The sequence below is a fragment of the Loxodonta africana genome, chromosome 4, assembly GCF_030014295.1.
Source record: "Loxodonta africana isolate mLoxAfr1 chromosome 4, mLoxAfr1.hap2, whole genome shotgun sequence".
In the NCBI taxonomy this organism is placed as follows: domain Eukaryota; kingdom Metazoa; phylum Chordata; class Mammalia; order Proboscidea; family Elephantidae; genus Loxodonta; species Loxodonta africana.
The window spans coordinates 41687761-41714829 of record NC_087345.1 but is presented as its reverse complement, the minus strand read 5'-3'; the positions used below and the strand labels follow the sequence as shown (position 1 = coordinate 41714829).

General features: G+C 37.3%; 1 protein-coding gene across 1 annotated transcript; it reads right to left on the bottom strand.

Annotated features, from left to right (window-relative positions):
* Positions 1-1047: 1047 nt before the first annotated feature.
* KERA (keratocan) lies at positions 1048-6720 on the bottom strand. The gene is made up of 2 exons (XM_003405250.4): positions 5844-6720; positions 1048-1220 (listed from the first exon to the last, which is right to left on the bottom strand). Exons 1-2 carry the CDS (start codon positions 6718-6720, stop codon positions 1048-1050), a joined length of 1050 nt encoding a protein of 349 aa, XP_003405298.3.
* Positions 6721-27069: the final 20349 nt, after the last annotated feature.

The following is a 27069-nucleotide window of genomic DNA, read 5'->3' as shown; positions in this document are numbered from 1 at the left end:
CAATAAAATTCTGGATTTTTTTTAACTCTCAAGAAATTGGTATGTTGTGTCAAGTGATTTAGGGTATAAATTTTGTCTTTGTGTGTACTGGAAGAAAAGGAAAAGCAATGAAAAGGAAGAAAAATATATTTACACATATTCATACCTAGAAAAATAGAAATAATTGTTACTCTAACACTTTTTAATTAAAATACGTTCTTGTATAAAACTTGTGAAGAAGGTCCGTGAAATAAATGTTTTACTTCTGGTGTTTTAAGCCCTCACTCTTTTTATTTTAAAAAATCCACAAAACACTGGCAAATATAAAAGGTGAACAATATGCAAGTTGATTTCAAGCGTTAAAACACTAATCATCAGAAATATGATATACAAGTGTAAAATGTAGGGCTTATTTACTTTTTAGAGTATATTTTAATACATTGGGTTTATATATATAAATGGCAGCTACAAGAAATGATAGAAAGTAGAAGTGACTGTTGCTTGGTTATTTAAGTAATGAAGTATCTGATTGTTCTGAAGCATCTGACTCATTTCATGCCCATTTTTGAGCTAAATAACCAAACTTGTGCAAAAGCTACTTAGCAATCTGTGTTTATTTTGTTATAATTATGATAAAGTATTATTTTATTTTTTTCATTTTACTCAAATCTTTCTACCTCCTATTTCATTACTGTATTTATACTGTAAATATAGTCTCTATGCACCTGCTCTTGAACAAACACGTATGTCCTTTACGTTGTATAACAATGCAATTGCACTTTTTGCTGTTAATTAATAAGCTGCGAAAGAGGCAAAAAACTGTCTTTGAGTTGACCAATTAACTCTGTGTCTGTTTTATTAATTTTAAAAAAAGCAAACTACTACAGGCTATGCTATGTGTCACTGGCAAAAGCACCTAGCCATTGGCAAAAGAATAGAAGAAATAAGCTGCACAATTGAAAATGGTGGCAAAGAGCAATTGGCAATGTGATTTTTGTCCTAAACCTATGAATGATAACAAATTTCATGTCAGAAACATTAACTCAGTAAACTAATTTTAGATTATGCTTAAATAATGACAGCCTGAAGGAGCCTGAAGCAGGTCATTAAATCCATTGGGATTGGAGGTTTGATTTCATTCCCATCCAGACGGAGGTAGCTAAGACGAGGTCCATAACTGAAGAGGTCTTGTTCTTCAGGCAGAGCGGAAGGAGTAGGACATATTACTGAGACATTCACACCTACAGAGACAAAAGACAGCACGAATGAATGAATTGGAACACAGAAGAAACTAGAGTGGGATGACCAAGAAGCTATTGCAACAGTTCAATAGAGGACCTGGTGGCCTGGTCTATGAAAGATACACAAACCATTTTTATTACAAGTTGTAGAAGTTGTGCAGATATGTTTTATAGAAAACCATGAAAAGCATGCAACATGTATAGTGATCTCACTGCACACTCTGCTGTACTTAGTACAGAGCACTGGAAAAGAAATATTGTTAGGAGCTGTGAAGGAAACAAAGGTAAGACATACCTCTTGTTTTTTAAGCTTGCAGACAAGATAGGGCATACTTAGATTATTATACAATGAGACCGGTAGTATTTAGAGGAACAGAGGTAGAAAAGACAGTTCAGGCCTGGTGGCACAAAGGGTTAAGTGTTTGACTACTACACAAAAAGATTGGCAGTTTGAACCATCCAGAGGTGCCTTAGAAGACAGGCCTGACAATCTGCTTCTGAAAGGTTACAGTTTTGAAAACTCCATGGAGCAGTTCTACTCTGCACACATGAGGTTGTCATGAGTCAGAATCAACTCTGGCAACTAATGACAACAACTGAAAGAATGGGTAGTTGCATGGGAGGATAAAGGGAAGGATGGATGAATGAAGGGAAGGATGGATGGATGGATGGATGGATGGATGGATGGATGGATGGATGGATGGATGGATGGATGGATGGATGGATGGATGGATGGATGGATGATGGATGGACGGAGGGACGGAGGGACGGATGGACGGATGAACGGATGATGGATGGATGATGGATGGATGGATGGATGGATGGATAGATGGATGGAAGGAGGGATGGAGGGATGGAGGGATGGAGGGACGGAGAGATGGAGGGACAGAGGGATGGAGGGAAGGACGGACGGGACAATGAATAGTGAATGGGTAGAAAATCACTCTAACATAAGAGAAAATCCTTAAAAATTAACTTAAAAGATGCACTTTCAAATCACCAGGATATGACTTTTTTTTTAAGTGCAATTAATGTAACTTTACATAAGTTATACTTCCAGAAAGCAACTTTGAATCGCCATACTTAAGTACACTTAATTGGAAATGAAACATTTGCCAAGGATTGAATTACAAAGAACCCAGCCAGAAAGCTTCCCATCAGCCTTTTCAAATGGCTAAAATGTGAGAAATCACGCATCTGTCTTGGATGGGAGCCCTTGGCACCAATGGATCCTGAGATTTAGGAGCATTCAGGAAGGAAGGCCTATTAAATTTAGGGAAGTGTGTGTATTCTCTATCCAAACAAGATCAGGCTGAAATAGTTAACCTTGACCATGAATCCGTATATTGATTTTAAGTCCTTTTTTGAAACTCTTTCAAGCAAGAGATCCTCCCTGATTAAGCCCACTTTCCTTGGGCCATCCCCCTCCTCTAGGTCCTATTGGGACATGTAGAATTTATATTGGATTGAATGATTTGATGTTTACAGTAAGGCTGTATTGCTCTGACATTATGTTATTTTGTGAATTCAACCTGATAAAAATGCCGTATTTGTATAGCAGTTGTGTGTTTATAAAGTTCTTTTTTTTTTAAATATACATAATCACCTTATCATCATAGACGCTTTATGAATCAATATTATTATTCTCCCTACCTGGGCATTATGGAAACAATAGTGAAGACTGGTGAAGTAAGCTATACAAGGTATTTTAGCAGATCAGAGGCAGAGCTGAGTCCCAGCCTAGTCCCACCCCACTACATGGGGAGAGTGAGTCCCTTTTGATATGCCACTTTCTTATCTGCTTATCACTCTCATGTTCTATAGTCACTGCATGTCTGAGAAAGAGAAATGTAAGAAACAAGTGTTTAAAATAAAATTTTAATTATATTTTCATCAATTAATTATGGTATTTCTAGAAGATCCCCAAGAAAGTATCTCATATGAATACATAAAATATTTGCCAAATTTAAGGTTTTTTTTAAGATGTTCAGAAGACATACATGTATATTTCCGTCATTTTACATAAGAAAAGCTTCTTTTCCTATAAATTCTGATGACCCTTTATATAAAAGACATTTTATTGGAGATGAAATACTAACAACCATAATAGATTATGTGGAAAGAATAATTAAGTACTTAAACAGCTATTACAACACAGTGTGATGTAACTGTGAGCCAATAATACTAGCCAGGAAAATTCTGATTTTACATTTATTTTCTTGGAATATTGAAATGATCATGTTAATATCTACATCAAGAAGCACATAAATCAAGCCCTCTTTGTTAATACTGTGGCTACTGATATTATCCTTACCTCTCCTAGTTGAAATTTTTCTAAAGTCTTATATTCTGAGAATTGAAGAAAAATATGTTGTGATTATATTTTACGAGTGAAAAAAGCACTAGGCTTAAAATGAGAAGCTCTCGTTCAGATTCTGGCTATTGTATGTACTCTTTGTCTTTGGACAGATATTTTCACCTAACCCAGCCTCAGTTTCTCCTTTTTTATAAATTCCTAACAATATCACAGAGAATTCTGATGAGGGTTAATTAGAGCAGTAGTCCTCTAGGTGTGGTCCCAGGACCAGCAACATCCATACTACCTGGGAACTAACTTATTGGGTCCCAAGCCAGACCTACCGAATCAGAAACTCTGGTGGGGTCTAGCTGTGTTTTAATAAACCCTCCAGGTCATTCTGACTCAAGCTAAAGTATGCAAAATATTGAAAAATAGTAATATATGAGAAAAGACTTTGAAAATCTAAAATGTGGGTAGAACAAAGAGCCAAATTCTTCTTTGGATAACTGTGTATTACTACGTAAGTGCCTGGCATATGTGTTTAACTGCGTGTTGAATATTCCTGCCTCAGTCTTCAATACCTTTATTCTGAAATGCTCAGGGTAGAATCCCAAATCACAAATAGGGCTCTAGGTGGAGTCACTTTAAATTAACCTCCCACATCTAACGTCTCTGCGATTTTTCTTGTCTGGTAAAGAAGGCACTGTAGACGGCCAGAACTTTCAACCAGGAAAATAGAATATACGTAGGTCAATACTGGCTGTTTTGTTCAACTGAACAGATTCAGCTCCTATCAAAACTTTTCAGTAGCATCTTTTGCTTTTGACTGTAAGATTGAACAATTTGTCTTGTTGCCATGGAAAAAGAATTGCTGTGGCAGCACACTGCCTTTTAGTTCCTGGATTTTAATGCTCAAGTGTGCTATTAGCAAAAAAAAAAACCAAAAAACAATATTTTGAAGAAGTGAGTAGTACTCAGTGGAAAAATGATACACCCTTACAAATGATATGTTTATGTGGTTATTTTCTTCAAGGAAACTTTTGTGAGTAGTAATTGAGCAATACAACCTTCTGACAATGATCTGTTACTTTCTTACAAACCAAAATGAATTTTGCCTTATAAACATATTTTTTAAAGTTGTTCAGGAGAAGTCTCCCCAAGATTATCTGCCTTAAAGAGCTTGTGTTGGGGCTAAAGATGCATGGATAGGTGCCAGGCTGGGTGTCAGCACCCCTGTGGCTGGACCAAGATATTGCCCACTTCTTTTTCTTTATGCCTGGTCTCGGGAATAATTGGGAAGATGCCAAGTTTGTCTTTAATGTTTCCAGCCTCTTCTTTCTGTAATCACTTCCTTTTTCGTGGTACCTCTGCCTCCAAGACACTTTGCATTCACTCCTCTCTGCCTTATAAAAAGCTATATTCAAGAAGGGAAAAGAAGTAAATGGATATCCTACCTTGTTGATTGCCACCAAGTCCTAAAGAGTTGCTACCTTCCAGGGGAGCTCGTTTCCATTTCAATCAAGCAAAGCTTTATAGTACAGTAGTGGTTCTCAGAGCCTGGTCCCCAGAGAAGCAGCATCATTATCACCTGGGAACTTGTTACAACCAAATATTCTCAGGCCCCACCCTAGACCCAGTGAGTCAGAAACCTGGGTGTGGGTCCACCAATCTGCATACACTGAACTTTGAGGAACCTACTAATTTAAAACAAAGACTCTCATTATGGGAGTTACAGGCATCAGCTGTCTCATATTGTTTTTGGAACAGAGGTGCTTCTTGAGGTCATTATCACCTCTATTACTATTCATGAGGCTGTTTGTATCTGTCGAACATTCTTAAATAAGTCCACCCAGTGAGGGGTAGAAATAACGCAACCGCCTCAAAGTAAAATAAGATAGAAGCATTATATCTCTCCAGTACATTATAGCCCTCTGTAGGTTATTAAGGAAGCCTTGGTTGCATAGTGGTTAAGTGCTATGGCTGCTAACCAAAGACTCGGCAGTTCGAATCCACCAGGTGCTCCTTGGAAACTCTATGGGGCAGTTCTACTCTGTTCTCTAGGGTCGGTATGAGTTGGAATCGACTCGACGGCACTGGATTCTGGGGAGGTTATTAAAGTCCACTTTGCAGTCTGCAGTTTGAAGAGTTGGATTTGTTGGTTCATTAAGACTGTCTGTGAATAGATAAAATTTAGTTCTGAAAATTGGAAATACCTTTTTCAAAATTTAAGGGTACATTGCTTGGGGGGTTGGAAACAGTCAATATTCTTAAAGATGATCTAGGACAAACTTAATGACCCTGAGCACACCCCAATGACTACTCACTTTTGATTTTGTTGTGATCAAGGTGAAGGTGCTGCAGATGAGCACTGATTCGGGGAACCTTTGTGAGTCGGTTGTGAGAGAGCTGAAGATCTAGAATTGATGACACATCAAAACCACTTGAAGGGAGACCTGCATCAGATAATTTGTTGTGGTTTAGTCTCAGGAAGGCCACTTTAGGAATCACATTAAAATAATTTTCTGGTATTCCTTCAATGGAATTGTTGTCCAAAAACAGTTGCATTGTATTGGCTGGTAATCTTGGTGGCATATTCTTCAGGGAATTCTTGGCCATATTTAGCTGCATGAGGTTCTTGAGTCCCTTAAAGGTGTCTCTTTGAAAGGCATTATCCAAGAGTTTATTGTGCTGCAGATCAAGAAGGGTCAGGTTCTCCAGATTACTGAAGGTCCCTTGAGGGATTCTGGACACCTTGTTTCTAGCTAGCTGTAATTGTTCTAAACTTCTTGGCAATGGAGAAGGTACCTCCTCTAGCTCATTATCTTCCAGAAACAGGAAAAGTAACTTTTTCAGCTGGCTCAGGGCTCCTTTTTCGATCCCATAGTTGGTTATTTTGTTCTTGTTCAGATTTATCCATCTCAGCTGGGTAGCATTCTCAAAAGGCTTCTCTGGAATGGTTTCTATCAGGTTGTTTTCAAGATAAAGATACCAGATCCTTGAAGGGATGGCAGGAATTTCTTTAAGACCTCGATTTTCACAGTATAAAGCAGTAGGAAAACTGGGGGGACAGAAACATTCCCTCGGACAATCAAAGTCACCCACAGTCCAATCGTCTGGTTCATTCACCTGCCTCACACTTCGAGTCCATACCATGTCAGTTATGAGTAATACCCAGATGATGAAATAGATGGCTGTGGCCATTATAAAAAACCTAGAATAAGGGGACACAACCATTAGATGTTAGATGATCTTGACCTTTAGATAAATACATGAATCAAAATGATCAGTAAACATTGCTTCTTTTATGGAGAGATAAAGAGGTTTTAGTTTAGTCTACAGAATATACATAGATATCAATTAACACACATATATTTAGTAGGCACTATATGCAAATGATTTTGCAAACACTGGAACTGATTTACCATTTCTTGTAACTTGTACCTTTTGGTTTTAACCCAAACACAATAAAAGATGAGAAATGGAAAGCAAATTTTAGCAGCTCTGAGTGCTTTTCCATTTTAAGCTATTTAGTGCAAAGAAGTTAACTGAAACCAGTACTGAATACAAGAGTACAATAAAGTGATCTTTCAATAATTCACACTGAGAATCTGTGCTATCCCTGAGAGGTGGGCACACGCTTCTCCTTTCATTCCTAAATAAGCGGAACATCTGGAGGAAATCTCTCAGGCCCTTTGGCCCTTGAACCAAAGAACCGGCGAGATCAAAGAATATGTTAACAGTTTGTCATGGAGGAACGTTCTAAGATATGAAGAAAAATGTGTGCTCAATCTCTTGTTTCATTGCACTATTTCTCAGGTAAGTCTGATTTTCAGGGAGAAAAGATTTCTAATCTTCTAAATACAAAATCAAGTTGTTCAGCCAAGAAATTTGAATTATAAACTCTATGTACGGATACATCTCACAATTACATAAGTAATGTATTCAACCATGGAATTATTATGATTGATAAAAAAACAAAAAAGCATGTTTAAGATACAGAGGAAAGCTCTGTTATTGATATATTTTCAGCATTGCTGTTGTTATTAGTTGCCCTTGAGTCGACTGGCTAATAACAAAAGGATAAACACAAATTGACATTTAATAAATTTAAAAGATACAACTCCCCCAATAAAACCAAAGTTGTAGAAACAGATAAGAACTATTCTAACAGGAAAATTTACACACAATAACATTCTGATGAACTTATATTTAGTTAAACCACTTGATAAGGACGGAATATATCTTACTGATTCCTTGGGAAAAGATAAAATCAGCAGCGTTTACAAAATGCTGACTTTCATTTTGTCACTCAAATGCAGAAAATGACAAGCGCAGAGCTGCCTCCACAAGCTGTCAAATTTCCTACAATTGCAGAAGGCTACTCTGGCCAACCTTCAACACAGACACATGAAAAAAAGAAAAAAAAAAACCCTGCAGAACAGGGGTTTTCTTTAGTTATTGCAGTTGTAACTCTACCTCTGATGAATCAGAACCTTGCATTCTTAAATGTAAGAGTTTTAAAAAGTGCAAAATAATTTACCTTGCTCTCCAGGAATATACCGTTGAGTCCTGGGTCTGGGTCTGAAGTTTGCTAAAAATCAGTTTAAAGAGAAAAGGTTGATAGAAAGCACTTTTTAATTAATTTACTTATTTTATTGTATGCTCTCAAGCCTGCTAATCAAAAAAGTAAATCCTGCTCTGACCCGTTACCACAAACACCTTTTGATCTATTGTTTCCACTTTGACAGGGCTGCAGAAGACAGCTTACCTCAGCTTTCTTGGATCTTCTTCTTCCCTTTCTATTGGTCACTGCTCGCTCACAGTAATAATTTGACCCAAGCTCCACTGTCGTACTTTTATGAATCCTCCCTAATATATATGCACCAGTGGCTCCAACTTTAACTCTTCCGAAAACCACAGCACCTCTGTACCTAGGCAGCCCAGCATGGGAAATTCTGGCTCTAATCTCAAGGATATAAATAATTCAGGGCAATTTTTCCTGAATATTAACAGCTTCTAAGATGTTATAATGCACTGATATATAGATCTAATCTACCATCAAGTAACTGAAGACAGTTTTGATTCCAAGTATAACAAAAAGTGATTTCAAGGCATTTTTCTCTAAATGATCTTTTTTTCATTTTAATTGAATTCAAGGACATAAAGGCCAATGTTCTCTGTTTATATGGGAATATTTTATTCATTTCTAATGTAAAACAGATGCTGGAATGCTATTTAAATATATTATCCTCGACTAAGAGAAAAAGAGATAGAAAAATAGATTTTAAAGATATATAAGTTCCATCTAGAAGCTATACCTTATGTTGGCATTAAACAGAATTCTGCTTGTTTTATAGAACTAATTACTGTATCTTTCTTTAGTACTGAAAGTTTTTTTTCAAATAATTATTAAAATGGTGCATTTTTTCTCATCATAACAACACATGTTTTACATTTAGTCCATTACAAAACATTCTGTGGCATTGCTATGCTTTCTTTAGCACGGAAGTCTAAGATAATGTGTCTTCCAGTTCCTGTATTTGAGAAAATATTTGTTATGCCTCTCAAGAAAAGATACATAAACAAAAAATAAATCACCTTTTCAGATATTATTCTTAAAAAGATAACATACTATTGATTAATGATAATCATTTTGTTTTTCAAAATCTATCTTATCTTATCCTGGGATCAAAAAGTTTAATTGACATGATTTATTCAATATGGGTCATATTAGTTTTATCAGAGAGAGAGTACAGTGAAGAGATAGCCCTGGAGTCAGAGAACCTTTTCTGAACTGCGTCTCCCCCTTCTTAACCACGGGCAAGTTCATTAGGGTCTCTAAAGCTCATCTTAGTCATCTATAAAATAGCAATGGTCTACCTAACTCGTTGACACCAAGTTCATGATTATGGAAATATTAGCCCTTCTTTTAATTTTTTTTTTTAATATTAGCCCTACATTTTCAAGTGGAAAATGCATTTAAGTTTAAAGGTTTTTGTAGATTAAGATCTTATTCAGACACAATCTCTTAGGAGCCCCACAGGTACCCTTATATACTATGTTAAGAAAGCAGCCAAGTGCTTGCTTTCTCGCAACGATTCTCTCTCCACTGCGTGTTTTTCCGTCTCTCTGGCTCTTCTTTTTCTAAACCCTCAGGGTACTATCAGCAGGTGATTCTCATATCTGCACAGCCCCCTCTAGCTGTTCTCTTATCTCTTTCTTTCTCAGTTAAACCAATTTCAGTCACTTCTTAATTGTATTATGCACGTTCATTGTAGGAAAACCAAACCTGTTGCCATCAAGTCGATTTTGACTCATAACAACTCTGCAGGACAGAGTAGAATTGCCCCAACAGGCTTCCAAGGAGCAGCTGGTGGATTCCAACTGCTGGCCTTTTAGCTAGCAGCCAAGCTCTTAACCACTACACCACCAGGTCTCCAGATGACAGGACACAGAGACAATTTTTAAAAAAAGTTTATTGGAAGAGGTATACTGGCTGCCTCTGGTCTTTCCTTCCCCTCTCCATTCCACCCGCTAAAATATGACTTCCAATTCCACTGCATTCTAGAACAGTTCTGGCAAAATCAGCAATCGTCTTTAAACTTAACAATCTTTTGAAGTCTTTTAGTGTTTTGCTTACTTCACCTGTGACCCCTGATAATACCGACCCACACTTTTTGTTGAATGGCTCTCTTAGTTTCTCAGACATCATTCTCTCCTGATCTTTCCTTCCATTTTCTGGCAAATTTTATCTATATCCTGACGCTCTCCTTCCTCTTTCTAAGCGAACTTCAGTGTTTCTAGAGTTTAGAGCTCTTTGAGATTCGGTCCTCTGTTCACTGCCTTTCTTGCTGTGTATACATTTCTTTCGTGAGTCCATGGTTTTAACCCCTTTTTTTTATTGTGATAACTCAAACCCAGCCTCTGGAAAAAGACCTGCTCTTCTTTGTGTACACTTATCTGCTTTGTGGACATCTCTTGCATGTCCCAAGGGAATAGATCCGAAATGAAATTGACCTTTCTCCTTTACTTGTAACTTCTCTAATTTCGTACCTCTGGATGACATCATCTTACTCCTTTTCCCCAACCAGAAATCTGGAAGCCATTCTTGACTCTTTTCTCTCAGTTTGTGAGCATATTAAATAAATGATAAAAATAAAAATGGCCACCCACAATGTTTGCCAGGTTTTAACGTCATATTTACTGACAATAAACATGGAATCTTTTTTTTACTGTTAAGATAACCTCTATCTATCTATATCGTGAATTTTCCTATAGCAATCTAATTTACTTTTCTTTAATTAGGAATTTCTAGAGGATGGCAACTTAGATTCTTCGCTGGAACTGCTCAAGTGGGCTTTTAATGTATTAAATTAAGAAGGCAGTGATAAAATCTGAGCCATGCTAGCTATTATAAAAATTAATGAATCCAGAATATTTAAAGAACTCCTACAACTCAATGGCAAAATGACAACCTAATTAAAAAAAAAAAAAAATGGGCAAAGGAGTTGAATAGACATTTCTCCAGAGAAGATTTATGAATGGCCAATAGCATATGAAAAGGTGCTTAATATCATTATTTATTAGGGAAATGCAAATCAAAACCACAATGAAATACCACTTCACACCCACTAGGATGACTATTATCAAAAAAAAAAAAAAGGAAAGTAATACTTGCTTGCAAGGATGTGGAAAAATTTTTGAAGTGAGGAAAACTTGGAACTCTCATCCATTGCTGATAACAATGTAAAATGGTGTAGCCACTGTGGAGAACATTTTCACAGTTCCTCAAAGTGTTAAACATAGAATTACCGTATGACCCAGCAGTTACACTCCTAGGTGAGTGTACCCAACAGACTTGAGACCAAGGATTCAGACAGTTACTTGTATATCCATGTTCATTGCAACATTATTTACAATAGTCAAAAGATGAAAACAATCCAAGTGTCCATCAACAGATAAATGGATAAACAAAATGTGTTATATCCATTCAATGAAATATTATCTAGCCATAAAACGAAGTCATTATGCTGAATGAAATGTTAGCCACAAAAGGACAAATATTGTATGATCCCTCTTATATGAAATACCTAGAATAAGCAATTGCAGAGTAACAGAAGTTTCTTCATGGTTACCAGGAGCAGGGAGTGGGTGGTATAGTTGAAGGGATACTGAGTTTTCTTTGGAGGATAGCAAAAAGCTTTTAGAAATGGATAGTGGTGATGGTAGCACAACATGGTGAATATAATTAGTCACTTAACTATACCCTTAAAAATCATTAGAAAGTCAAGCTGCTGTACAAACACACTTACTATTCACTTATCAAATAGTTCATTACCCAATATTTTGTATTCACAACAATCCTTGTGAATTTTTTTAGAATTTAGTATAAATAGAATTTATACTATTTTTTACAATAGTAAAAAATCTGTATCTAGTTTGTACTTTTAATGACATATGTCTGAAATTAACGAACACCAAGGTGTGAGTCAAGAGTAACGCTGGCTTTGACTGTTAAGATTATGTGTCAGCTTGGCTGAGGTTCCTTTGGGGCCCTGGTAGCACAGTGGTTAAGTGTTGGCTGCTAACCAAAAGGTCAGTAGTTTGAATCCACCAGCCACTCCTTGGAAACCCAGTTGGGCAATTCTACTCTGTCCTGTAGTGTCACTATGAGTCAGAATCAACTCAACGGCAGTTTTGCAATGATGTAATTTGGCAGTTTTGTAGTGATATAATTTGGCAATTATGTAATGATACGGTCATTCTCCATTTTGTGATCTGATATGGTCTTCCTCCATTTTCACATAATGCTGATTTTAATGTAATAATCTGGTCTTTGGAATCTAACCATGTCAATAAGTGAGAAGTGGGTATATTTTTTACTGAAATACAATTAAAACGAATAAATAAATGAAATAATGAAAAATTCTGTTCAGTCCTATCCAACTCTGCAAAGAGAAAGGGGTCTATAGTGTAATTATATGCTTTTGGCACAAACTGTCTAAAGACAAATTAATATTTTAGAAGCCCATGGGGCTTTGCATATAGTAGATTTTCAATAAATATTTACTGAATGAATAAACCAGCAAAGAAACATCTAAGGCACATGTATCACTTTGATAAGACATGAGTTTATTAATCAGCCTAACTATCAACTAATAAGAAACATAGTGGAGAGCCTAAAAAAGTATATTATCAAAAACCTGTGTTCGAGGTTCTCTTTAGCAACTTACTAGTTGTGTGGCCTTGCATAGGCCATTTGACCATCATGAGCCTATGTCTATCCATACACGCCTGACCTGACTACTATACAGAGTGGTTCAAAGATGAAATGAGCTAATAAGTCAGGTGAATGTGATGAGCTAGTGTAGGAGAATTTTATAGTGAAAAAAAGTTAACACTCAAGGAAAACTTACAGATCATCTATTCAAACTCTCTTTTTTACATATGATGAAAATGAGGTCCAGGGATTTATTTCAGTAGAGACTGTGATAGTCAATATCTCTGCCTACCTCTAAGTGGCCCTTCTGGAAAGGAGCTGAAGTCATCCTTGTTGTTAATGTTCTTGTTTTAACCTCTTAGTCTCCTTTTAGCATGTTTTAATGATTCCTCCTTGCTTATGTTGCTTCTTCCTAGTGCTTATGTTCTACTTCCTCCTATTACAGGACAGAATACTTTGCTACACCATCTTACACTGAGGAATTTAGTTTGTTGTATTCCTGAAAATGGTTGACTTTTAAAAGGGTATGCAAGACATGAAATGTTAGTAAAATTTCAGATTCATTGCCATATGTATTCAATAGATCTGTTAGCGGGGGTTGGGCTACTTCCTAGAAGTGCTCTCAGAAGCTTCATTTATTTACAATTGACTGGGCTTTTGCAAGGGAAATGATTTTCTCTTAATAGATCGACTGTAGCCTTATTTGACTAAACTGTGTCCAACAATTTAAAAATATAAAAAGAATCCACTAATATATGTAGCTGATATATAATTTTATCAAAATAATACATTTTAAAAAAAGATATAATCCATTTAAAAGATCAAAAATACTATAAAACTGATTATGAAAACAATATCCCCCCACATTACCCACTTCAGCATAAATTCCACTCTCAAGAAGCCATCGTTTTCAACTCTCTTAGGGGTTCCTTTGGGGCCCTGGTAGCACAGTGATTAAGTGTTGGCTGCTAACCAAAAGGTCAGCAGTTTGAATCCACCAGCCACTCCTTGGAAACCCTATTGGGCAATTCTACTCTGTCCTGTGGTGTTGCTATGAGTCAGAATCAACTCGACAGCAATGGGTAAGTGTTCCTTTTATGTGTTTGCTTTAATACCCCTGTCTGTACACTTTTTGTTGTCTATATTAATTTAAAATATCTGTTGTTTTCTTATTATATAAGGATTTAGAGCACTTTGATTCCACTCCTTACTTCTACCAAGAATCAGGCTTCCCTTCATAACTCTTAATGTAGGCATGCCACAAACTGTTTAAATATTTAGTGAAGACCTTATTATACAATATAAATAGTGTTTACTGATAAAACAAATAGTGCAAAATTATTATATTTACTTTCCTGTATACCACATTCATTTTGTATATAATGATTAGTGATTAATATTATTAGTAATTAACATATAATATATAATTTTTAGTACTTAATACATATAATTACTAATATTTTCCAAAATCTCCAACAGAATTGTAGATCTATTTTGAAAACCTTGTTCACTCAGTCAGTGGGGGCAGCAGAGTGTGGTGGTTAAGAACCAGACCTGCTCACCATTTAGCAGCTCTGCAATCTTGAGCAATTTATTTCTTTTTGTTTCAGCCGTGTCATCTGTATGTTTAGGAGAATCATCATCTTAGAAAGTGAACCTACTGGTTAGATTGTCTAAGTCTCTTATTTTTTTCTTCTACACCTTATCTCAAAATGTTGTCATCCCTTCTGATGAGTTTCTTTCATTTATATTTTCTGAGTTTAAAATTTTTCTGTATCCTGTATTTACTTGTGAGAAGTTATTCTCCAGTTGTCCCTTTTCTAAAGCAGTTTCCTTTTGTTTCATATATGTACTATCTTCTCTTTTCTTGCTTAGGATATCAACTATATGGCTGGTTCGTGGTGTGAGATTTTTTTTCTGCCCCTTGAAATAATTGTGCTTCTTCTAATTTCTTTCTTTTTTCCTCTAGGTTGTATTTGACCTCAAAAGGTCTTCCGTACTGGAGACTTTTCTCACATATGTGATGTTGCTTTATTGAACTTCCGTATTTAAAAGGGAAACACTAACAAGCTTATTGGAAGATCTATGAGAATCAATGGTGCTTGTCAGCTCCATTATATAATGACAAGGTTTGGACTTGGCTGTTTAACAAGGGAAAATGACTTAATAGGTTCCTGACCCAAGCCATGGTTTTTTCAATCACCTCATATGCATGTGAAAACCGGACAATGAATAAGGAAGAAAGAAGAAGAATTGATGCTTTCGAATTATGGTATTGGTGAAGAATATTGAATATACCCTGGACTGCTAGAAGAATGAGCAAATCTGTCTTGGAAGAAGTGCAACCAGAATACTGCTTAGATGCAAGGATAGTGAAACTTTGTCTTATGTACTTTGGGCATGTTATCAACAAGAATCAGTCCCTGGAGAGGGGTATCATGCTTGGTGAAGTAGAAGGGCAGCAAAAAAGAGAAAGACCCTCAACGAGATGGATTGACACAGTGGCTGCAATAATGGGCTCAAACATAGTAATGATTGTGAGGATGGTGCAGAACCTGGCAGTATTTCATTCTGTTTTACACAGGATCTTTATGAGATGGAACTGACGGCACCTAACGACAACATTAGTTTCCTGGGGCTACCATAACAAAGTTTCATAAACTGGGTGACATAAAACAACACAAGTTTATTCTGTCACAGTTCTGGAGGCTAGAAGTCCAAAATCAAGGTGTTGGCAGGGCCATGCTCCCTCTGAAGGCTCTAGAGAAGAATCTGTTCCATGCTTCTCTCCTAGTTGCTGGCCAAAACCAAAAAACCAAACCCACTGCTGTCGAGTCAATTCCGACTCATAGTGGTTGCTGGCAAAACTTATATTTCCTTGGCTTTTATCTGCATCACTTCAGTTTCTGCCTCTGTCTTCACAAAGTAGTCCACTCTGTGTAAGTCTTGTACTCTGACTGAGTTAAATGTCATATGGATGTAAATTGGGCAAAAAAAAAAAAAAGTAAGTTAGCACTTACGTCTTCATAGTGTACTTTTCATAGCTATGCTTTTTTTTATCAATACTTCTAACATGACTTTTTTTTCCTGTTATTATGAATAAAAAAGCAAATAACTTTACATATGTAGTGAACCTTTGTGTCCCAAGAATCCTGAGGCTATGCTTATTCCAAAACTGATCCGAAGTGAGTAATAACCCTATCACTTCTATATATTATTTATGTTTTGGCTCAAATTGGATATTTATGACTTTCTCTGTTTTTTTTTTTTTTTTCTGGTGATAGTTGCTCTAGGCCTCTCCAGGATGGCTTTCTTCACCTAATCAGCAAAACAATTATAAATAATAAATAAATAAATAAACAAATAAAGCCTCGCAATTCTTAGGTGAGCTCCATTTTCAACTTCCTAGGATTACTCTGCTCTAGGATTATGTTCTTCCAGCTTCTTGAAATCTGTTTATTTCTATTAACAAAGCCTTAGTGCCATTGGCCTTCAGAGGATACTAATATAATAGGAAGCAATGCAGCTTGGAAACCACTTAGTTTAAACCTTATCTTCAAAGCACTTCAGCAGAGGTGTTTTACAAGACATCATTTAAACAGAATGTTGAGAAAATACTACCAGTCTCAATTCTCTAGCAATCTTGAGGACATTCCATTAAATACTACATGTGTTGTCCTTATTTGTGTCCTCTTGTCAACTGCCCTCTCAGACTAGCCCTAATTAGGGCTATATTGTTGCAGCAGTCCACTCTAAATTAGTTCCTAAAGATCATGAAGAGCCAACTATAGTCTTATTATAGCTGTATACTTCTCAGACAGCTATTCATAGAGAAAGCCCTCATGAGATCATAAGGGTGCCTTAACAAAGAAATAGCAGTGCTACAGACTAAAACCTGTTTGGTCCCATTTCCATTTATATAACATACTTGATGAATTAGCACTGCAGGACATTTCGGATTAGGGGTAGCTAGATTAGGTAAAATAGAATTTATGGGCAGCTAACATGTCTTTTCAAGCGCCAGAGTTTCTTCTGACATCCATTTAGTTCTTTTTTTTCTCTTCTGTCTTTTTAATGACCTCTTGCTTTCTTGTTGTCTAATATACTCGATGTCATTCCACAACTCATCTAGTCTTTTGTCATTAATGTTCAATATGTCAAATCCATTCTTGAGATGGTCTCTAAATTCACGTGGGATATGCTCAAGGTCCTTCTTTGGCTCTCATGGACTTATTCTAACTGTCTTCAGCTTCAACTGGAACTTGCATATGAGTAATTGATGGTCTGATCCCAAGTCAGCCCCTGGCCTTGTTCTGACTGAATAATATTGAGCTTTTCCACCATCTCTTTCCACAGATGTAGTCTACGTGATTCATGTGCATTCCATCTGGCAAGGTCCATGTGTATTATCGCCGTTTATGTTGGTGAAAAAAGGTATTTGCAAGAAAGAAGTCCTTGGTCTTGCAAAATTCAATTATGCAATCTCTGACATCGTTTCTATCACCAAGGCCATATTTTCCAGCTACCAATCCTTATTCTTTGTTTCCAACTTTTGCACTCCAATCACCAGCAATTATCAGTGCATTCTGATTGCTTGTTTGATCAATTTTAGACTGCAAAAGTTGGTAAAAATCTTCAATTTCTTCATCTTTGGCCTTAGTGATTGGTGCATAAATTTGGATAATAGTCGTATTAACTGGTTTTCCTTGAAGGCATATGGATATTATCCTACCACTGACAGCACTGTACTTCAGGATAGATCTTGAAACTTTCTTTTTGATGGTGAAAGAAATGCCATTGCTCTTCAAGTTATCATATCTGGCATAGTAGACCATGTGATTCTCCAATTCAAAATGGCCAATACCAGTCCGTTTCCGCTCGCTAATGCCTAGGATTTTGATCTTTATGCATTCCATTTCATTTTTGACGACTTCCAATTTTCCTAGATTCATACTTCGCACTTTCCACATTCTGATTATTAATGGATGTGTGCAGCTGTTTCTTCTCATTTTCAGTTGAGCCACATCAGCAAATGAAGGTCCTGAAAGCTTGACTCCATCTCCATCATTAAGGTCGACCCTACTTTGAGGAGGCAGTTCTTCCCCAGTTATGTTTTAAGTTCCTTGCAACCTGAGGGGCTCATCTTCTGTCACTACATCAGACAATATTCCACTTCTATTCGTAAAGTTTTCACTGGCTAATTCCTTTCAGAAGTAGACTGCTGGGTCCTTCTTCCTAGTCTGTCTTAGTCTGGAAGCTCAGCTGAAATCTGTCCACCTTGGGTGACCTGTTGGATTTGAATACTGGTGGCATAGCTTCCAGCATCACAGCAACACACAAGCCCCAACAGTATGACAAGCTGACAGATGTAAATCTTGCTCTTGAACTTTGAGTAGCTAAAGCAAAAAATGATGAAGTAAAAAAGCTGAACAGAAGATTTCAAAGGGCATATCCAGAAGACAAAGCAAAGTATTATGATGATATGTGCAAAGAACTGGAGTTAGAAAATCAAAAGGGAAGAACACACTGAGCATTTCTCAAGCTGAAAGCACTGAAGAAAAAATTCAAGTCTCCAGTTGCAATACTGAAGGATTCTATGAGGAAAATGTTAAATGACACAGGAAGCATCAAAAGAGGATGAAAGGAATACACACAGTCATCATACCAAAAACAGTTGGTCGATGTTCAACCATTTCAGGAGGTAACATATGATCAGAAACCAATAGTGCTGAAGGAAAAAGTCCAAGCTGCACTGAAGGCATTGGTGAAAAACAAGGCTCTGGGAATTGACAGAACACCAAATAAGATATTTTAACAAATGGATGCAGAACTGGAAGTGCTTCCTCGTCTATGCCAAGAAATTTGGAAGAGAGCTACCTGGCCAACTGACTGGAAGAGATTCATATTTTTGCCTATTCCCAGGAAAGGGGACCCAACCAAATGTGAAAACATATAACAATATCACTAATTTCACACTCAAGCAAAATTTTGCTGAAGATCATTCAAAAGCAGCTGCAGCAGTATATCCACAAGTAGCTGCCAGAAATTCAAGAAGACATGGAACCAAGGTTATCACTGCTGATGTCAGATGGATCCTGGCTAAAGTAGAGAATACCAGAAAGGTGTTTACCTGTGTTTTATTGACTATGCTAAGGCATTCGAATGTGTGGGTCATAACAAATTAAGGATAACATTGCAGAGCATGGGAATTCTGGAATACTTAGTTGTGCTCATGAGGAATCTGTATGTGGATCAAGAGGCAGTCATTCAAATAGAACAAGGAGATACTGCATGGTTTAAAGTCAGGAAAGGTGTGTGTCAGGGTCGTATTTTTTCACCATATCTATTCAATCTGTATGCTGAGCAAATAATTCAAGAAGCTGGACTATGTGAAGAATGGAGCATCAGGATTGGAGGAAGACTCATTAACAACCTGTGTTATGCAGATGACACAACCTTGCTTGCTGAAAGTGAAGAGGACTTAAAGCACTTACCGATGAAGATCAAAGTCCACAGTCTTCAGTATTGATTCACATCAACATAAAGAAGATAAAAATCCACACAACTGGACCCATAAGCAACATCATGATAAACAGAGAAAAGATTGAGGTTGTCAGAGATTTCATTTTACTTGGATCCACAATTAACACCCTTGGAAGCAGGAGTCAATAAACCAAAAGACACATTGCATTGGGCAAATAAGCTGCAAAAGACCTCCTTAAAAGTGTTGAAAAATAAAGACGTCACCTTGAGGACTAAGGTGCGACCCAAGCCATGGTGTTTTCAATTATCTTATATGCATGCCAAAGAACTGATGTCTTTTAACTGTGGTGTTGGCTAAGAATATTGAATATATCATGGACTGTCAAAAGAACAAATCCATCTGTCTTGGAAGAAGTACAACCAGAATGCTCCTTAGAAGAAAGGATGGTGAGACGACTTATCACATACTTCGGACATGTTATCAGGAGGGATCAATCTCTGGAGAAGGACATCATGCTTGGTAAAGTAGAAGGTCAGCAAAAAAGAGAAAGACCCTCAATGAGATGGATTGACACAGTGGCTGCAACAATGGGCTCAAGCATAGCAACAATTGTGAGGATGGCACAAAATCAGGCAGTGCTTAGTTCTGTTGTACATAGGGTCCCTATGAGTCAGAACCTACTGGATGGCACCTAACAACAACAACAAACATGACTATGTTGTTCAGACTCCTTAAAAAAACTTGTTGCCATCAAGTTGATTTTGACTCATAGAGACCCCATACAGTTTGTCAAAAGAATAATAATCACTAACTAAGAAGACTGATTGGCATGAGTGGTTTGCATTTGGCTGCTAACCTGAAATTTGGCAGTTAAAACCCACCCAGCAGCTCCACAGAAAAAAGGCCTGCCAAATAGCCTCTGTAAAAATTACAGCCAAGAAAAGCCTATGGAGCAATTCTACTCCATAACAGATGGGTTCACCATGAGTGGAGGGCTGACTCAATAGCAGCTAACAGAAACAACAAAGAAAGCATGGTCTTGTTTCGGAATCCTAGGATTTCTCCTATCAAGGCTTACTATTTGTAGCATGAAGCCCTGGTAGCCCAGTGGTTAAGTGCTACAGCTGATAACTTAAAGATAGGCAGTTAGAATCCACCAGCCACTCCTTGGAAACCCTATGGGGCAGTTCTACTCTGTCCTATATGGTTGCTGAGTTGGAATCGACTCATCAGCAATAGGTTTGATTCTTGGTTTTATTTGCAGCGTATAACATCCTATTCTTCCATATACTTTTGTGATGGTTAAGATTGTGAGTCAACTTGGCTGGGTCATGATTCTCAATGTTTTGGCAGTTGTATAATGTTGTGATCACTTTCCTGTTGAAATTTGATATGTGATCACCCCCACGATGGAATCTGCTGAGTGGTACCAGCGGGGTTGGGACCTATGGAGGCTCACTGCCCCCTCAGCCTTTATCTCTCCACCTTCCACCACCTACTTCCTTCCTGCTCACCTCGCAAATGTTGCTGGCTTGTTCTGGATCCAGCAGCTGTCTCTTGTCTGACCTCTGGTTCCTGGGACTTGAGCTAGCAGCTTACCTGTCCATCTTGGAATTTGCCGATTTTCATGGCCTGTGAGCAAGAGTCCTGCTACCAGACCTGCCTATCTTGGGTTCACCACACCCTGCAGCTAAGCGATTCAGGAGAAGCCTTGCAGTCTTGCCTGCCGACCTTGAGGATTCCTAGACTGTCACAACCTGTGAGCAGGATCCCTGCTCTCCAACCTGCTCATCTTGGGTTCACCAGCTTCTGCAGCTCCGTGAATTTGGAAAGGACTGTATCCTGATCCAAGGACTTGGGATGTTCCAACCCCTACAACTGCATGAGCTGTTTCCTTAGTATAAATCTTTCTATATGTATTTATACGCATTACTGGTTTTGCTTCTCTAGAGAACCCAGCTTAAGACAACGCTTTAAATATCATTTAAACTCAAGGATAATAAATAGCTGGCCTCAACTATTTGTGGTTTTTTTTTTTTTTTTGGTCATGGAACAAATGCAAACTCAAAGCTTATGACTTCACAAATTATTCTGAAAATTGATCACAGCGGTGGACTCACATTTGGCAATATGCTGTCTCCAAAATTCGAAAAGACTTCAGGTTCCTAGTGGTAAATGATACATGGTTCAGCAACTTGTCTTCACTTTGGAGAGATATCACAATATTCTTTAGACTCCTGGACACCTGTAATAAATCATTGACTTGGGAGCCCTGTGCTCTTCCATTGGATTTGTCTCTAATGTTCTGGTATTCATGTGTCTAACCAATGTATCTAGTTAATGAAGATTATCTTATAGATTGTATCACATGAAATTCTGTGAGATGGTGTTTCTGCAGTCTAAATTGTGTCACAAAGCCCAGGAGTTAACACACTCCAGAAACAGTATGGCAAAATCAAATTCCTGTTCCTGCCAGGTGAAAGAAAGCAGACTTTTTCTGGTTATTTTGTTTATTGGAATAGAGAAAAAGACATGCAATTCATTTGCTTTATACAAGGTACCAAGAACTGTAATGATTTGGACCACAAATAGAACAGCAGTCACAAGATGAGTAGACATCTAATTAAGCTTTGAAAAATCTATTTTTATCTTCTATGACTATTTATCCACTGCACTGCCAAACACTAGATTGAAATGAAAATCTGCTGGAAATATTAATCCTACACCTTAAGTATTCAAAAGTGGCACTGATATTTCTGATTATTTTGTCAAAGTGATGTTGTTGTTGTTATTAGGTTCCATTGAGTAGATTCTGACTCATAAAGACCCTATGCGCAATAGAACAAAACACTGCCTGGTCATGTGCCATCCTCACAATTGTACTATCCTTGAGCGGATTGCTGCAGCCATTGTGTCAGCCCATCTCATTGAGGGTCTTCCTCTTTTTCACTGACCCTCCAACTTACCAAGCATGAGGTCCTTCTCCAGGGACTGGTCCCTCCTGATAACAAGTCCAAAGTATGTGAGATAAAGTCTCACCACCCTCGCTTCCAAGGAACACTCTGGTTGTACTTCTTCTAAGACATACTTGTTCTCAGTCCATGATATATTCAATATTCCTCACAAACATCATAATTCAAATGCATCAATTCTTATTTGGTCTTCCTTATTCATTGTACTGCATTCATGCATATGAGGTGATTGAAAATATGACTTGGATCAGGCACGCCTTAGTCCTCAAAGTGATATCTTTGATTTCGAACACTGTAAAGAGATCTTTTGCAGCAGATTTACCCAATGCAATGCATCTCATGATTTCTTGACTTCTGCTTCTGTGGGCATTGAGTGTGGATCCAAGTAAAATGAAATCCTTGACAACTTTAATCTTTTCTCCATTTGTCATGATGTTGCTTATTGGTCTAGTTTTGAAGATTTTTGTTTTCTTTATGTTAAGGTGCAATCCGTACTGAAGGCTGTGGTCTTTGATCTTCATCAGTAAGTGCTTCAGGTCCTCTTCATTTTCAGCAAGCAAGGTTGTAAACAAGTCTTCCTCCAGTCCTGATGTTATGTTCTTCTTCATATAGTCCAGCTTCTAAGATTATTTGCTCAACATAAAGGTTGAATAAGCATGGTGAAATGATACAGCCCTGATGCATACCCTTCCAGATTTTAAACCATGCAGTATCCTCTTGTTCTGTTCGAACGACTGCCTCTTAATCTAAGTACAGATTCCTTATGAGCACTGGAATTCCCATTCTTGGCAATGTTATCCATAATTTGTTATGATCTACCCAATTGAATGCCCTTGCATAGTCAACAAAACACAGATAAATATCTTTCTGGTATTCTCTGCTTTCAGCCAAGATCTATCTGGCATCAGCAATGATATTCCTCGTTTAACATTCTCTCTGAATCTGGCTTAAACTTCTGACAGTTCCTTGTCGATGCACTGCTGCAACTGCTTTTGAATGATCTTCAGCAAAATTTTACTTGAGTGTGTGATATTAATGATATTGTTCAATAATTTCCACATTCTGTTGGATCAACTTTATTTAAAAAGGGCAGAAATACGGATTTCTTCCAGTCCATTTGCCAGGTAGCTGTCTTCCAAATTTCTTGGCATAGATGAGTGAGCTCTTTCAGTGTGGCATCCATTTGTTGAAACATCTCAGTTGGTATTTCATCAATTCCTGGAGCCTTGTTTTTTGCCAATGACGTCAGTGTAGCTTGGATTTCTTCCTTCATTGCCTCTTGAAATGATTGAACATTGGTCAATTCTTTTTGGGACAATAACTCTGTGTATTTCTTCTATCTTCTTTTGATACTTCTTGCATCATTTAATATTTAGCCCATAGAACCGTTCAGCATTGCAACTCCAAGTCTGAATTTTTCCTTTAGTTCTTTCAGCTTAAGAAATGCTGAGCATGTACTTTCCTCTTGGTTCTCTAACTCAAGGTCTTTGCACATTTCATTATAACACTTTGTCTTCTTGAGCTGCCCTTTGAAATCTTCTGTTTGGCTTTTCTATGTGATCATTTCTTCCATTCGCTTTAGTTACTCTAAGTTCAAGTGCAATTTTCAGAGTCTCTTCTGACATCCATTTTGGTCTTTCCTGTCTTTTAATGACTTTTTGGTTCCTTCATGTATGACGTCTCTTGATGTCATCCCACAACTTCTCTGGTTTCGGTCGTTATTGTACAATGCATCAAATCTTTTCTTGAAATGGTCTCTGAAATCAGGTGGGGTATGCTCGAGGTCACGTTTAGGCTCTCACAGAATTGTTTTAATTTTCTTCAGTTTCAACTTGAACTTGCGTATGGGCAATTGATGGTCTGTTCATCACTCGGCCCCTGGCCTTTTTCTGATAATACTGAGATTTTCCATCATCTCTTTCCACAGATGTAGTCAATTAGATTCCTGTATTTTCCACCTGGTGACGTCCAGGTATATAGCGACTATTTACATGGTTGATAAAAAGTATTTTCAATGAATAAGTCGTTGGTCTTGCAAAATTCTATTACGGGATGTCGGGCATCATTTCTATTGCCAAGGCCATATTTTCTAACTACCGGTCCTTCTTTGTTTCCAACTTTTGCATTCCAGTCACCAATAATTATAGATGCAACTTGATTACACTTTTGGTCAATTTCAGACTGCAGAAGTTGGTAAAAATATTCAATTTCATCATCTTTGATTTAGTGGTTGGTGTGTAAATTTGAATAAAATTCTTATTAACTGGCCTTCCTTGTAGGTGTATGGATATTATCCTATAACTGACACCATTGTACTTCAGCATAGAGTTTGAAATTTTCTTTTTGTCTATGAGTGCAATGCTATTCCTATTCTATTTGTCATTCCTGGCATAGTAGACCATATGATTATCTGATTCAAAATGGCCAATACCAGAACATTTCAGGTCACTAATGCCTGGGATGTTGATGTTTATAAGTTATATTTCATTTTTGATGAGTTCCAATTATTTAGATACATACTTTGTATATTCCATGTTCAGATTATTAATGGATATTTTCAGCTGTTTCTTCTCATTTTGAGTCCTGCCACATCAGCAGATGAAGGTCCTGAAAGCTTTACTGCCTCCACATCATTAATGTCATCTCTACTTTGAGAAGGCAGCTCTTCCCAGTTGTATTGTGAGTTTCCAACCTGAGGGGCTCATCTTCTGGCATTATGTCAGACAGTGTTCCACTATTATTCACAAGGTTTTCACTGGCCATTTTTTTTTTTTTCCCTAAGTAAACTACCAGGTATTTTTTCCTAGCCTGTCTTAGTCTGGAAGCTCTGCTGAAACCTGCCCACCATGGGTGATCCTGCTAGTATTTGAAATACCGTTGGCATAGCTTCCAGCGTCACAACAACACACAAGCCACCACAGTACGACAAACTGACAGACACATGGAGTATTAAAGTGATATTGCTTTAATTTACTATTTGTGTGGGAAGGGGATACGCAACCTTTATTTGGTTTTTACAATTAGCATAGTGCTTTCTTCATGAGTTACAGAGCTGGTGTGAGAACTTTATCAATTGCTTAAGCTATCTGTTCCAACTGTACATACAATAAATTGGAAAATAAATATGGAAAGAGTACGAACTAAACAGGTACTCAACTACTAACCTAGAGGTTGGCAGTTTGAACCCAACCTGCAGTGCTGTGGAAGAAATGCCTGACAATCTGCTTCTGTAAAGATTTACAGCAATTTTGTGATAAGCAGCCAGCAAACTGTCAGACAAGAAAACCTTGTGGAGAAGTCTTACTCTGTATCACATAGGTTTGCCATGAGTTGGAATTCACTTTACGGCATATTTATTTATTTTTTAATGAACTGGATAAACCTAAATTCTCCATTTATTATCTGAGTACTAAAAACCTCATTAATTGAATATAAAACTGCCCTGAGTTCCCAGGAATTAGTCTTGTTTCAAAATCATTTTTTCTTCCTCAGTGCACAGTTTACTCTGATAATTGATGTCCCCTGTGGTCCTTGTTGGGAAAGACTAGGTAACACAGTAAACAAATAATAGCACACTCTTGTGATATCATTGCAAAGTAGCTATTTAAGACAATCATCCGGTTATCTCCGGGCCAATGACTAAAGTTTAAAAATTCAGTGAAGAACAGTGATTCTACATGTATTTCATAATGACTCAATCTAGTGCTCTGAGGAGCAGTCCGGGAGGGTTTTTGTTTTTACAGATCAAATAGCATCGTGGAAGACTTCTCATTTCTTTCATTCCCAGAAATCTAATTATCCATTTGCCACTATTAAGTTTTCTTTGGATCAGACCATTCTGATTTATGCTGATCTTGATGTGTTTTAATGGAAAATATATCTGTTTTATTCATTGGCAGTTACATGATACTACTTGGTCTCTTTCACTCCAGATTTTTCTTTCCTTGTTGAAATCAGGGATTCCCTTTGCATTGCTGTGTTTTCCAACGCCAACCCATGAATATCACCAAAGTCATTCAAAGACACAGGTGCTCCTATGGCCAACATACCTTTCAAATTTTGGTGAAAATGGATGAGTGGATTGCATATAATGAAATCCATTACAGAATCCCATTTTATGAATTTTTTTTTTTAATTTCGTACCTCTATCTAATCCTCAATGAGTTTTTTTTTTTTTTGGTTTTATAGTATATCAAGGGATCTTCTTCATTTAATGTGCACCTCCATTGTGTTCAATTTTGTGATAAGTAGTCCAAGAAACTATCAAACAAACTCAAAGTTCCTTGAACTAATACAATGAGCCCAGATTTCTAAAAAGTGCAATAATATCCCTAAATTCAGCCTGATGCAATATTATTTTTCTCCCTCCTTGGCTGAGTGCCCCTATAATCTATCTTGCCTATATTTGGCCAACCTAGGAAATTCCTATAGTTCCTTTGTAGTAATGTTTTTATTCCTGGATTTTACTTTTTAATTGAGTATCTGTTGCTATCCCTTATTGTAGGTCAGGAAACAGTTAAACTTAAGGGAAATAATACCAAAAACAAACAAACAAACAAACCCACTGCTGTGGAGTCAATTCTGACTCATAGTGACCCTAGAGGACAGAGTAGAATTGCCCCCATAGAGTTTCCAAGGAGGGCCTGGCAGGTTTGAACTGCCGACCTCTTGGTTAGCAGCCACAGCATTTAACTACTACGCCAAAGGGAAATAATAGACGAAGATAATGGATTTCTTCTTAAAATTAATACCCTCAGTGGAATGAAGAGCATCCTCTTCAAACAAAAGAAGGATTGTCTTAATAGTCAAGCAAAGTGAAGCTCTTGCAGCAAGCACAAGAAGTTCAGTGGGGGTTGAGGATCCTAGCCTTTACT